Consider the following 15,358-nt stretch of genomic DNA (forward strand, 5'->3'; position numbering starts at 1 on the left):
GGAACAGGTGAGAGTGGGTAAAGGTTCCAAAGAGGATGGCGCTGCGGTCATCCGCCTTCCCGGTTTGACTACTTCGGACTCGGAGTGAACGCACTTTTTAGAGCGAAGAGGCGGGAAGTGTTGACAGTGGGGATGCACGGCCAAGTTTTGAGCGTTCGAACTGCAGGCTGTCTGCGCCGAATTCCTGCCAGCCAAGCAGGCGGGGCGCCGGCTTTGCTGATTATGAAAAAGGGCACTTGTGTACAATGGCTGCGGATTCGCCACGCCAGGCTGAGAAAGCCACATCTGCTCTCCCACTCTCAGTCCCCAGGTTACTGCAGACCCCTGCAGACCTCGGGCTGCTCTAGACACCGAACTTGATTATTCAGCTCTCGCTCTCGAGGGCTTGGAGCTAGGAGTTGGAGACTTCCCAGCTTGGGCTGGGGATGGGGGTGTGTCCCCCTACGGGCGAGATCCGCGGTCTGCCAATGCGTCCGTGATGCTACTGCCCTGAAGGTCTCAGTGCCAGCGGTGATCTCCTCGCACGTGGCCTGGGATTCGTGGCCGAGGTCAGCCCAGAAGAAGGCAGATCGAGGCCACCGGGGGCCCCTCAGCCTCACAAGGGTGTGGCTGAGCCAGAGGGTAGGGAGGGCGCCAGGGCCCTAGTGGGCCTGGGGGCTTCAAAGAGCTTGGGCTACAGTCTTGCTGCTGATTATTTTTTAATTCCGAAAGCCTCGTAGATGTTCCCAAGCCTCTTTTTTTTTCCCCCAAGTTTGAATCTAGTGGTGAAAGTTTGCTAGACTGACCGGTATGTTTTACAGGTGATAAGGTTACCATTCTTACCCTAAAATACATTTCCAACAGTGACTTGGCAGTTGTTCAGAAATATAAAACAAAATAATTTCTCCCCTAAGCCCTCCTCCCTCCCCTGAAATTCCCTACTCTCAGGAGAGAAAGCTGCTTGATAACAAAGCTCTCTCTGGGGGTCTTTTAGTTTTACCAGTCACCTTTATTTCACCATAAGTGGTTAATGGGTTAAATAGGGGTCCAGTACAAGGATTTAGTGGCGTTTGAATTTTCAGAGCTCTTGACCTGGCTGAGGCATTCACTGGGGAGGGAGCTTGGGCTGCCATAAACCTCTGTACCTCAGGCTCCTCAGGTAAAGTGGGGGGATGCTGGGAGGAGCAAATGAGCTATCTTACAGGAATGCCCTGAAACAGTACAGATGCCTACTGAGTGCTCAATAAACCTAGGTTTTATTAGAGTTGTTATAATTATTTTATATATATGGTGATAATCTCCTTTACCAGAAGGCGAGACCATGTCAAGGGTGAGAAGCAGACCCTCTGGATCTGGTGGCTGCACTCAGCTGCTGCAGGGCCTGCCCAAGTCTCTTACTTTCTCAGAGGCCGAATTTCCTCTTCTGTGAAACGGAGGTGGGATGAGAACCAGGCCTCTTCAGACTGGTATTTGGTGGTTCTGATTTCTGCTCACTCAAGTGTAAAATGGAACTGACTCTATTTTTGTCTTTGAAAATTCCATATTAAATATCATAGAACTAGAGAGTCACCCCCCACCTTTTGAAGATAACGCTTTTAGCATCTTTTTGGACTTAAGTTCATCTTTAAAATCAGTTCACAAAAGTTTTAATCTCTCTTTTTTAAAAAAATTAATTAATCAAGGTTTTGGCTGTGTTGGGTCTTCGTTGCTGTGTGCAGGTTTTCTCTAGTTGCAGGAGCAGGGGCTACTCTTCAATGCGGTTCACGGGCTTCTCATTGCGGTGGCTTCTCTTGTTGCGGAGTACACGCTCTAGGCACGCGGGCTTCAGTAGCTGTGGCACACAGGCTCTAGAGTGCAGGGTCAGTAGTTGTGGCGCACGGGCTTAGCTGCTCGGCGGCATGTGGGATCTTCCCGGACCAGGGCTTGAACCCATGTCCCCTGCATTGGCAGGTGGATTCTTAACCACTGTGCCACCAGGGAAGTCCCAAAAGTTTTAATCTCTTAAAGGGTAAAACTGATAATGCCACCATCTCTAATAATAATATAACTAAAATTTCATTTGGCTACATGTGTGCTATAGAATGAAAAACTGAGGGGTATTATTTATTATTCTTAGGGATTTACTATCAAAATCAATAATTAACGTTTTCTCTCTCATGTTTTTAGCTAACATATATCACTAAAATACACACACCTGAGCATGTATTATTTTTAAAAAGTCAGCTACTACCCTCAATATTCTATACTCAACGATAAATTTATTTTTAAAAAGAGAAGTTTAAAAAGAAATATTTTTTTAAGCAATAAAAGCCAGCAGTTGTTTTGTCTATACATCTCATAAGATGCAGAGCCAGAAGTGTGTGCACACAACATTTTTGTATGAAGAACTGTAGTTTTATCTTTTTAGTTATTAATATGTCATTATTCTTGGCCTGCATAACAACTGTAGTGATAACAGTATTTAATCAGTAGAAGAGTCATTTATTTTTAGAGTTAGGCTGGGGTAAATGACAGAGAGGTTGATCAGAGTTTTTAAGCAAAGAACCCATGATAAATGTAAAATAACTGATTCATAGCAGGGGGTAAAAGAAGCTTTGTAGGCTGCGGTGTAGAAATTCTGAAAGCCTTTGGAGTAGATGGAACTTTGTGAACAAAAAAAATAAAGGTGCAGTCTCTATTTTGCAAGTGAAACCTATTGCTTATGTAAAGTAAAAACAGCCAGAGAGAAATATATACTTTTAAATAATAGATTTTATCTTTATGAAAGTTATACAGCTATGTAGTTTAGAAAGTCAGAAAACGACACAAGTCTTACTAGGAACAAGAGTTTCCTATCTCCTGCTCCCCATATCTCACCTCCCAGAGGCAACTATTTTCAACTCTTGTAGCTATGTCTATAGGTATTTGACTTCATACCTCTAAATAACATTATTTTTTATGTTTTTCAGGTTTAGGTCTTATTTCTTGCCATCCCAGGGGAAGATAGTGATTTAGTTTTCTTCTACTGCCTGTTAACCACACACTCAAGCTTTCCTTCCAGTCATCCTTTCAATATGATCGTGTCAGGTTTTTTTTTGGTTAGCTCAGTATTCAGTGTCTGTATTATTACTGCCTTCTAAATGCTATATGTAGTTGAGCCATATAAGCTACTACAATGATATTTCTTTATTGCCCTACTTGTTTTCCTTGGGGTTAAAAATATAGTCTATTTTTGCTTAGTTTCCTATGAACTTATAACTAAATCATCTACCAATTCTCTATTTTAAGCCTCCTGAGTTGCTCCAGTTTGGTTATTTTCTAAGCATACCACATGGTTGCCACTCTGGATTCTTTCTTCCACATCCTCTGCAACTCTATCACCTCTCCCTTTTGAGCTAGATCCCTATGTGTTCCTATTTCTTGGTTTATGCCCTTCTTTTGTTGGAGCACATCCTCCAGGAGCTTTCTGAGAAAGGATGGATGAGAGCTAAAGTTTGAGACCTTTCATGACTGAAATTTCTTCTTCTTACCCTTATACATAACTATAGAATTCCAGGTTGGAAATAATTTTTCCTCAACATTTGAAGAATTGTCATTTACATTCCAGTGGTGCTATTGGAAAGCTTGATTCGATTGTGATTTTTGACCTATTGTTTGCTATTTGCTTTCTTTTTCTGTAAATTTTTAGAATCCCCTTTTTCTCCCAGTGTTTTAACGTTTCATTTTGATTGTACTTGTGTGCCCATATTTTGCCATATGCCCTTTAGGGTATTGAAGGGTAAGTCTCTTCCGTTCACAAACTCATGTCTTTTAGTTCCGGGAAAATGTCTTAAATTATTTCTTATATCCCCTCATTTTCTCTGTTCTCTCTTTCTACAATTTGTTTTATTTGTATGTTAGGCTTTCTGATTTGGGACTCTGTTTTTCTCATCCCTTTTCTCCTATTTACCACCTGTCTTTTAAAAAAAATTCCTCTTACTTAGATGTTTCATTGGCTACTCCCACAGTTACTATTGAGTTTTAGTTTTAAATTTCTGCTGTCATATTTTCAATTTGCAGTACATGGCATATCTTGTTTTGCTTCCATGGAATAACCTCTCTTTTCCCTTGTAAGTTTAGAACTAAATAGAAGATGGATGCAAGAGTCAGACGGAGAATATGAAAATGTCATTTTTATTATTGATAATCTATTGGAGAACATGGCTTTAGATCTGTTGCCAAAAGGGCCTCCCCTCATAATTAGGCAGGGTCATCCACTAGATCACAGGTAGTGCTGCAGGCCCCCCTCCAGGACACGCCCCTTACGACAGGGTGAAAGTTGCCCGTAATGTGTACTCTCTGCAAGCAGACACGCCCCAAAGAGGAAGGAAGAAAGGGCTGAGTCCAGTGTGCCTAGTTGTCTTTTCCAGACTCAGCAATCAGACAGTTCCCTCCTTCTCCTCCCCCATGGGAATGGGGGGAGAGGGACAAATGAAGGCACATGGGGAGATGAAGAGTGGCCTTCTGTTAGAGGTTGCTCCAAATGTAAACCTGAAAGGGGGAAAGGGTATCACCCTAACTCAGGTATGCTTCCTGGATTGTTTTGGGGTCTCTGAACTGACTTCTCTAGCCACCCCTTTGTACTTCTCTCTGCTGTTCTTAGAGTGATTGCAATAACGTGTTGCAGTAGGGAGAAGCCACTTAACAGAAGACACTGTGGGAATCAGATAGTGGAGGGTAACATGGAATATCACAGATAGTGGAGGGTAACATGGAATATCACATGTTCTTTGGCAAGGGGGAAAAAATAGAGCAGAATGATGAAAAGTCTATCCAGAAACTTGGAATCGCATCATCATTTCCTCTTCTAGAAGTTTAACAATTTGACCGAAAATGTTAGTACGTACATATTTAAATATCTATTTAATATACTTAAATATACTTAATATATGTTTAAATATTTATATATTTAAATATACTTAAGTGTAGCAGAAATGATTTTAATTGACCTCCACTTAAGCAGCTTGCAGCGTTAGCTGATGCTCTCCTTTTCTCTATAAACTTTATTGGCTGTCAGTGAACGCTGGTAGCTGGTATACTTCTCCCATGTTTGCCAGCACATTTCTCATAAATCTGTTTAAAGCAGTTGTACTTATTATTATAAGTATGCAATTTAATTAGTTATTATGTAAACTGATGAAACATGAGTAAGAAGAGAAAGCTATTTCAGTGAAAACTATTTTCAACCTTCCGAAAGATTGTATAGAGGCATGTTGCTAAAAATACTTGCTGTTGAATTAGGCATGAATGAAAAAGCCATAAGAGATTAAGGAACATTCTACAAATGTAGAAGGACTCTGCATTCTGACTGCTCGGCCAGTGTCATTAAGTGCTTGCTCCAACTTAAACTGGGCGATAATGTGCACTATGGGTTTGTTTTGTGGAAGAAAAACAATACCTGACCCATGAAGATGGGAGTTAGGATTTCGTTTTCAGAATTGGACCACATTGTCTACACAAAACAGATGGGATCTACAATAATTCCAGTCTGCTCAGATAGGCTCAGTGCTGCTCTGTGTCACTCTTGCTTGGTCCAAGCGGGTACTGACATTTAAAGAAAGAATGTGTCTATCACAAGGGGTTGGTCTTAGTGGTGATGGGAAGAGAGAGAAGGAGAAGGGCCAGGGCTGTAAACATAGAAAAGAAGTGACAGAGAGGCCGGTGTTGGGCACAGCCCATCCAGGACTTGGGGAAGCCTGTGCTCTGGCCTGAGGACACAGCCTGTTCAGGCCTGGGCCAGGTGTAGCTCTTAGACGGATGCTTTGGGTTATCAAGACCTGATGCCTTTGGATGCTTGAACCTGCAGCTGATCTCCCTGATTCTGACGTCACCCTCACTAACATCCTTCTGCTTATAATTTGGCTCCTCAATGAGCACTCCCAGGTCTATGTCGGCACAAACGTGTTTGTGACCATTGTGGTCCTCATTGAAATTAATCTTCACTTCAGATTATCTAAAAATATCTGTTAGGTTATCAGGACTCTGCTCCCCCAAGCAATGACTCTAAAACTTGTCCAGCCTTAGCCCAGGCTGTTTTGGGAGACACCTTGGCTCTTTTGTCATTTAGAGGACTAGAATCAAATCGGAGCTAAAACAAGTGTCTAGATCACAGTGAGTAATGAGGAGTTTCTTCAAAAGCTTCCTTACTGAGACATCTTGAAATTTGACTGTTCATCCCAAATATATAACTATATTTCCAGGCACAAACAACACCTGCTCCCACAGTTATAAATCTATCGGAGTTTTGTATTGTTTTAAAAACTTGTTCTGCAGACTTTGAGCCTGTCGCCTGAGCCCTTTTGTCGTAAGAAATGTCAGAGTCATGATCTAACACTCTGAATTAACCTGTGCAGTAGACGAAATGGCAACAAGCGCCTGGCCCTTCGCGCAGGCTGCCAAGGAGGCTTTGGCACAGCCTGAAGTTTGTTCTGCATCTTTCAGCACCCATGCTTTTACAAAGAACATACACAACCTGCAGGGCTGGCACGCATGGCGATAATGTGGTTATGGCACCCAGGCTTCTCCTCTCCTCCATGTGTGCAGAAAAGCACAGCGGGCACTGTCTTGGGGGCCAGGGGCCATCAACAGTGATCAAAATAACTGGATGAAGGCCAGGTCCCCACTTCCCTCTAGTCCGTTGCAGCTCTTACGTGGCAGACAATACTGTTCTGCTATTCTGCAGCTGCTTAAAGCCTCTCAGCTCTGACAGCGTGGTTGTGAACTGAGAGCACATGGGGAGGGACCTGGAATCTCGGGAACTATTTCCTATATATGTTGAGACGGCTTGAGAAAAAGGGTTCTACATTCAGACTGCAGAAAGCCTGTAGCACTGGCTGCATCCTCTGATTTGCCAAATGAAAGCTTTCTCAGGAAAGTAGGTTTACTGTTGCTAGTAAAAGCATAAAAAGTAGTTGACAAGCCTCACTAGCTTATATTGGGCAAATCTGGGAATTTATTTGAAGTATTTTTTTAAAGGAATTCATTCTGAAACAATTGTGTATGTTTGGAAAAGATGTAAGAACGTATAAAGCACCTCCTATAGCCTTCAGCCAGATTTTCACCAATGGTTAGCATTCTGCTGGTATGCTTTGTCATTCTAATCTCCCCCTTCCCTCCCTTGCCCCTCCAAATATATACACATGTACATATACATGCACAAATATTACTATCTTTTTATGAACCATTTGAGAGTAAATAGAGCTATCATGCTCTTTTACCCCTGAAAACTGAAGTGTGTGTTTCCTAAGAACAAGGACATTCACTCATATAACCACAGTAGAATTATGAAAAGCAAGAACTTTAACACAAACACAATACTATTATCCAATTTACAGAACTTATTCAAATTTCTCTAGTTGTCTCAATAATGCTCTTTATAGAAAAACTTTTATTATTATTTTTCTAAGGTCCAGGATCCAATCCAGGAGCACACACTGCAGTCAGCTTTCTGTTTCTCTAAGTCTCTTTTAGTCTAGAACATTTCCTCAGGCCATCTTTGTTTTTCATGAAAGTGACCACTTTGAAGGGCGCAGGTCCGCTATTCTATACACTGTCCCCCAAGCTGGGTTTGCAGCGGCTTCCTTCTAATTAGATTCAGGTCGCCCGCTGTGAGGTTTGGGGCCCGGAGTGTGTTACACTAGGGGACTCCTGAGTCTGCCCCCATGGTGGGTGATGTTGATGTCCATCACTTTGTTATGGTGGCGATGGATAGCTTTCTCCACCGTCAAGCTATTATTCTGCCCTTTGTAATTCATGAATAATTTGTGAGGATTCTTTAGGACTTTAGCCGTGCCCTGTTCCTCGTCAGATGCTGTCCTCCGTGCAGGGGCGTTTCACGCGTCTGTTTGTTCCTCCCCGCAGTGGTGATCATGTGTGCGAGCAGCGACACCATCCGCGGCATCATGCTGGCGGCGCACAGGCACGGGATGACCAGCGGAGACTACGCCTTCTTCAACATCGAGCTCTTCAACAGCTCTTCCTACGGTAACTCTGCCTCCGGTTTCCCCTCCCACTGCCAGGGTGTCAAAAAGGGATTGTGAGACAGGGCCAATAACTTGAGTCATCTCTGTAGATTTGATTTCCATAGATAGGGTTTTAGAAATTTGTGATTCTGAACACTCCCACTTCTCATAAGGTCTCAAGCTTTCCTTCTCCGAGAACTCAGAGCAAAAAGTCACCACCACCTGTGATGCCAAGGGACTTGGGGAGAACATAGCTCACTCCAGCACTCCAAAAGATCATAAATCCAGGCCCTGAGGACCCCTCCCCAGTGCATTTCCAACTTTGGGTTGCCACCATGATGGACTGCTGGAGTAATTTTAGAGAGATTTGGACAGAATTTTTAGTAGCATGGAATAGACTCGAACACATCAACGTAATAGAATAGAACATGTCGAAGTGTGTCACACATAGCATATGTATGGTTTCATACAACTTTTATTTTAGGAATATGATTACATGTTTGTGTGTATATATTTATGCATGTTACACATGTATTTGTAATGGGCCACAATGTGAAATAAATAAAATAACCATTACTGTAAATCGAGGTAAAAAATTTTGAAAGGTGCTGCTCCCAGTCCCTCCTCCTTCCAGATTACTGTCTCTTAGCTTCTCTTATAAAAAGTTGGGGAGCTTGGGCTTCCCTGGTGGCGCAGTGGTTGAGAGTCCGCCTGCCGATGCAGGGGACACGGGTTCGTGCCCTGGTCTGGGAGGATCCCGCGTGCCGCGGAGCGGCTGGGCCCGTGAGCCATGGACGCTGAGCCTGTGCGTCTGGAGCCTGTGCTCCGCAACGGGTGAGGCCACAACAGTGAGAGACCAGTGACCGCAAAAAAAAAAAAAAGATTGGGAAGCCACTAACAGTTACAATCAAAAGCATTTAACTCCTTAAAATGGATCTGGGGAAGTTCCCAGGGTTCCTGTGAAGGAGGGTGTTCTAGGAAGTCATCAAGATCGCAGGTATAAAACATTTTCCCCAGATGTGGTTAGGGCTCTCTCTGAAGTAAACAGTGTGGGGCTCTGGACCATTTTCTCAAGTACTGCACATTGGCAGTTAAGGGGAACTGTGAGTGTGTGTATCACGAACAGCATGTTCATGCTGAGCTCCACTTCTCAGTTATCGTGGTCGAGATATAGTTAGATGGGATCTAAACCTTAAAGCGTATGCCTCAGTTTCCTGCTCTGATAAGCTCCTGGCTTACTTAAGCAGTAGATCATTGTGCATAAACGTAATGAATCACACCTCTCACGGGAATAAAGCAAAGTTGTTGGAGCAAAAGTAACCTCTCTTCCTGTAGCGGATAAGATTGAAGTTTGAGGCTTGCAGGATAAACACCCAGTTTTCCCTTGCCTGCTCCCATCACTGTCTTTCCCCCTATCTTTACACAAGCAGAGTGGCAGTTTTGCTTCTTGACCCAAGATCAGAATGTAATTACATCATTGGTTACGGTATTGAATTCGTCGAGACAGCGGTAGAGACTGGTGAAAAATGAAAAAAATTTATTCTGAGTTTTGCAAGTTGGCTACTGCAAGCATAGCATTTTGACGCAATGCATGTGAATGCATGTTATAAGTGAGCAAGTACAAATTAGGTACTGGAATTCCTTTCATCCACGGATAGAGCTTGCATTACTTTTCCCTGCTCGTTACAATACACAAGTATTATAGAAAATTTGAGAAACATAGGAAAGCATAGGGAAGAAAATAAGTTACTGAAACTCTGCCATGCAGATAAAGGTACATTGATAATATTTAGATGTCCGTCTTGTCTATTTTATTAGAAATTATATATTTATGAAAAATTTTCAATAAAATGATCATACTATCTATAGTATGGATACATAGTATTTTATAATGCTGATATGCCATCTTTCTTAATCAGTCTTTTGTTTTTTAATATTTATGTTGTTTCCAGCTTTTTGCTGTAAGAGCAATGCTATATTGAGTTGCCTTGCCATGTGCATTCATGTGTGCACATACATACACACGTATGTATGTGTGTGTAATCTGTAAGACAAGCTTCTAGAAGTAGAATTCTGGGTCAAATGTTACATGCATTTAAATTTTGATAGATATTGCCAAAGTTGTCCTCTAAAGAGGTTTGCCAATTTACATTTTTGCAACGGTGTATGAGATATTTTGTTTTCCTGTATCTCTGTCAACCCTGTATCATCTAACTTTTAAATTATTTTATTTATTTGAATTTCTTTTTATGTCCATAAGCAGAGTTTTGCAGTTTTCTTTATTTGAATTCTGCACCATTCTTGCTGAGTTCATTCTTAGACATTTTATGTTTTTTGGTTTTTATTATGTTCATGATCTTTTCCTATTACATTTTGTAACTGTAGTTGTTATGTAGAAAACAAGAATTCCACATATTAAATCCTCTGTTCTAATAGATTTTCTTAATCACTTTCAAATAATAACTATAGTTATGCCTCCATTTTGATAGTTGAATGTTATATTTATCTTTCTTTTCTTACTGCATTGGCAGTAGCCTCCAGAATAATATTATATAACAATGGTGATACTTAATTTCTAATATCTTGTCAGAAGTAGATGTTAAAATATTCTTTAGTTTATGAAGTGTGGTTTTAAAAATTGGAAGTGAGTGATGAGTGTTATCAAATATATTTTATCTGTACTCTTAATAAACTTCCTAGTATTGAGCCATTATAGTATTCTTGGAAGTAAGCATAGTTTGTCATGATTTTTTAGATGTATTGCTGATTTTAACTTTTTAGTGTTTTATTTACGATTTTTGAATCTATACTCATGAGATTAGACAGTTTTCTTGCATTCAGGTGGTATTGTCAGATTTTAATATCAGGTTAATATTAGCTTTATAAAATTAATTGGGACACTTTCCATTGTTTTTATGCTCTAGAACAGTTTATATACCATAAGAATATTCCTTGAAACAATTCAACTCTCTATCTGGACCTAACTTCTTTTCAGAGGTAATTTTTGGAAAATTAAAAAACAAATCTATTTTGAAATAATTTTAGATGTACAGAGAACTTTTAAAAAAATAGAGTTTGTGTATACCTTTTACCCAGCTTCCTCTAATGTTAACAGTTTAAACGGGCATAGTACAATTATCAAAATAGACAATTAACATTAGTACAATACTACTGACTAAACTACAGGCTTTATTTGAAATTTACTACGCTTCCTCCTAATGCTCTTTTTCTGTTCCAGGATCCAATCTATTTAGTTGTGTGTCTTCTTTTTGTTTGTTTGTTTGTTTTTTTTGTGGTACGTGGGCCTCTCACTGTGTGGCCTCTCCTGTTGCGGAGCACAGGCTCTGGACGCGCAGGCCCAGCGGCCATGGCTCACGGGCCCAGCCGCTCCGCGGCATGTGGGATCCTCCCGGACCGGGGCACGAACCCACGTCCCCTGCATGGGCAGGCGGACTCTCAACCACTGCGCCATCAGGGAAGCCCAGTTGTGTGTCTTCTTAATCTTCTCCAGTCTGTGATAGTTCTTCAACCTTTCCTTGTTATTTATGACCTGACACTTTGGATAAGTCTGTTATTTTGTAGAATGTCTCTCAAGTTGGATTTATCAGGTGTTTTCAAATGATAAGTTGAGTTTACACACTTTTGGCAAGAATACTACAAAAGTGGTGCTGTATCCTTCCTAGTGCAAAATACAAGTGCATGAGAAGTCATGTATATATATATACATATGTATATGACTTATTATTGGCTTTATGTATGTATGACTTATTGTTGGTGATTTTGGGGACAACTTTTTAAAACTTATTTTTCCATTAGTTTAGTTTTTCTGCTTCTTGAAAACTGAATTGCATGGAGTTATACAATGTGCTCTGATACAATCTACCAAATCCTTGGTTTTTCTTTTTTCAAATTTTATAAAATTTATTTATTTTATTTTTTAAAAGTTTTTACTTTATATTGCAGTATAGTTGATTAACAATGTTATGATAATTTCAGGTATACAGCAAAGTGATTCAGTTATACATATACATGTGCCTATTCTTTTTCAAATTCTTTTCCCATTTAGGTTGTTACATAATATTGAGCAGAGTTCCCTGTGCTATACAGTAGGTCCTTGTTGGTTATGCATTTTAAATATAGCAGTGTGTACATGTCAATCCCAAACTCGGTTACTATCCCTTCCCCCCACCCTTTCTTTCTGGTAACCATAAGTTCGTTCTCTAAGTCTATGAGTCTGTTTCCGTTTTGTAAATAAGTTCATTCGTATCATTTCTTTTTAGATTCTGCATATAAGCGATATCATATGATAGTTCTCTTTCTCTGTCTGACTCACTCACTTCACTCAGTATGACAATCTCTAGGTCCATCCATGTTGCCGCAAATGGTATTATTTCATCCTTTTTAATGAATGAGTAATATGCCATTGTATATATGTGCCATATCTTCTTTACCCATTCCTCTGTCGATGGACATTTAGGTTGCTTCCATGTCTTGGCTATTGTAAACAGTGCTGCAATGAACATTGGAGTGCATGTATCCTTTCAGACCATGTTTTTCTCTGTATATGTGCCCAGGACTGGGATAGAGGGATCATATGGTAGTCCTATATTTAGTTTTTTAAGGAACCTCCATACTGTTCTCCACAGTGGCTGTACCAATTTACATTCCCACCAACGGTGTGGGAGGGTTCCCTTCTCTTCACGCACTCTCCAGCATGTAGATTTTTTGATGATAGCTGTTTTGACTGGTGTGAGGTGATATCTCACTGTAGTTTTGATTTGCATTTCTCTAGTAATTAGCGATGTTGAACGTCTTTTCATGTGCCCCTTGGTCATCTATATGTCTTCTTTGGAGAAATGTCTATTTAGGTCTTCTGTCCATGTTTTGATTGGGTTGTTTGTTTTGATGATATTAAGCCACTTGAGCTGTTTGTAAATTTTGGAGACTAATTCCTTGTTGGTCACATCATTTGCAAATATTTTCTCCCAATCTGTGGGTTGTCTTTTTGTTTTATTTATGGTTTCCTTTGCTGTGCAAAAGTTTTTGAGTTAAATTAGGTCCCATTTGTTTATTTTTGTTTTTATTTCCATGACTCTGGGAGACAGATCAGAAAAAATCTTGCTGCAGTTTATGTCAGAGAGTGTTCTGCCTATGTTTTCTCTAAGAGTTTTATAGTGTTCAGTCTTACGTTTAGGTCTTTAATCCATTTTGAGCTTATTTTTGTGTATGGTGTTAAAGAGTGTTCTAATTTCATTTTTTTACATGTAGCTGTCCAGTTTTTCCAGCACCATTTATTAAAGAGACTGTCTTTCCCCCATTGTATACTCTTGACTTCTTTGTTGTAGATTAATAGACCATAGGAGTGTGGGTTTATTTCTGGGCTTTCTATCCTATGCCATTGATCTATATTTCTATTTTTGTGCCAGTACCATACTGTTTTTTAAAAAAAAATTATTTATTTTTGGCTGCATTGGTTCTTCGTTGCTGTGCGTGGGCTTTCTCTAGTTGCGGTGAGTTGGGGCTACTCTTCGTTGCAGTGTGCAGGTTTCTGATCGTGGTGGCTTCTTTTGTTGTGGAGCATGGGCTCTAGGCTCATGGGCTCAGTAGTTGTGACTTGCAGGCTATAGAGCACAGGCTCAGTAGTTGTGGTGCATGGGCTTAGTTGCTCCACGGTATGTGGGATCTTCCCAGACCAGGGCTCGAACCCATGTCCCCTGTACTGGCAGGCAGATTCTTAACGACTGTGCCACCAGGGAAGCCCAGTACCATACTGTTTTGATGACTATAGCTTTGTAATATAGTCTGAAGTGAGGACGCCTGATTCCTCCAGCTCCATTTTCTTTCTCAAGATTGCTTTAGCTATTCAGGGTCTTTTGTGTCTCCATAAACATTTTAAGATTTTTTTGTTCTAGTTCTGTGAAAAATGCCATTGGTAATTTGATAGGGATTGCATTGAATCTGCAGACTCCCTTGGGTAGTATCATCATTTTGACAGTATGGATTCTTCCAATCCAAGAACATGGTATATCTTTCCATCTGTTTGTGTCTTCTTTGATTTCTTTCATCAGCATCTTATAGTTTTCAGAGTGCAGGTCTTTTGTCACCTTAGGTAGGTTTATTCCTAAGTATTTTATTCTTTTTGATGTGATGGTACGTGGGATTGTTTCTTGAATTTCTCTTTCTGATCTTTTGTTGTTAGTGTATAGGAATGCAACAGATTTCTGTGTATTAATTAATTTTGTAACCTGCAACTTTACCAAATTCATTGATGAGCTCTAGTAGTTTTCTAGTACCATCTTTGGGATTTTCTACGTATAGTATCATGTCATCTGCAAACAGTGACAGTTTAACTTTTCTTTTCCAATTTGGATTCCTTTTATTTCTTTTTCTTCTCTGATTGCCATAGCTAGGACTTCCAAAATTATGTTGAATAAAAGTGGCAAGAGTGGACATCCTTGTCTTGTTCCTGATCTTAGAGGAAATGCTTTCAGCTTTTCTCCATTGAGTATGATATTAGCTGTAGTTTTGTCATATATGGCCTTTATTATGTTGAGGTATATTCCCTCTGTGCCCGCTTTCTATAGAGTTTTTATCATAAATGGGTGTTGAATTTTGTCAAAACCTTTTTCTGCATCTATTGCGATGCTCATACGGCTTTTATTCTTCAATTTGTTGATGTGGTGTATCACACTGACTGATTTGTGAATTTTGAAAAATCCTTGCATCCCTGGGATAAATCCCACTTGATCATGGTATATGATTCTTTTAATGTATTGTTGGATTCAGATGGCTAGTATTTTGTTGAGGATTTTTGCATCTATGTTCATCAGTGATATTGGCCTGTAATTTTCTTTTCTGGGACATTTTTGTCTGGTTTTGGTATCAGCGTGATGGTGAGCTCATAGAATGAGTTTGGGAGTTTTTCTTCCCCTGCAATTTTTTGGAACAGTTTCAGAAGGATAGGTATTAGCTCTTCTTTAAATATTTGATGGAATTCGCCTGTGAAGCCATCAGGTCCTGAGCTTTTGTTTGTTGGGAGTTTTTAAATAACAGTTTCAATTTCAGTGCTTGTGACTGGTCTGGTCATATTTCTGTTCTTCCTGGTTCAGTCTTGGGAGATTGTACCTTTCTTAGAATTTGTCCATTTCTTCCATGTTGTCCATTTTATTGGCATACAGTTGCTTATAGTAGTGTCTCATGATCCTTTGTATTTCTGTGGTGTCAGGGTTTTTCTGATTATATCCCCTTTCTTTTCCCTTTTACAGCCTGGTTGCTTAGGCTTTGCGCTTGGCTGTCAGCCTGGCTGAGAGTCTGTGCCATGTACTAGCTCTTGGCAAACTGACATAACCCTGCCCTTCCCCTGCAAGTGTTAGTTTCTTCTAATGATAATAATAGTACTT

General features: G+C 40.3%; 1 protein-coding gene across 2 annotated transcripts in view; it reads left to right on the forward strand.

Annotated features, from left to right (window-relative positions):
* The window catches only part of NPR3 (natriuretic peptide receptor 3), a 65,988-nt gene that overhangs the window by 2,420 nt on the left and 48,210 nt on the right, over positions 1-15,358 (forward strand). For both annotated transcript variants that reach the window (XM_024755774.1, XM_024755775.1), the window contains exon 2: positions 7,858-7,980. In XM_024755774.1, the coding sequence (XP_024611542.1) occupies positions 7,858-7,980 (123 nt within the window). The remainder of the gene's footprint in view (positions 1-7,857; positions 7,981-15,358) is intronic.

Source organism: Neophocaena asiaeorientalis, unplaced genomic scaffold (genome assembly GCF_003031525.2).
Source record: "Neophocaena asiaeorientalis asiaeorientalis breed wild unplaced genomic scaffold, Neophocaena_asiaeorientalis_V1.1 scaffold93, whole genome shotgun sequence".
Classification (NCBI taxonomy): Eukaryota; Metazoa; Chordata; class Mammalia; order Artiodactyla; family Phocoenidae; genus Neophocaena; species Neophocaena asiaeorientalis.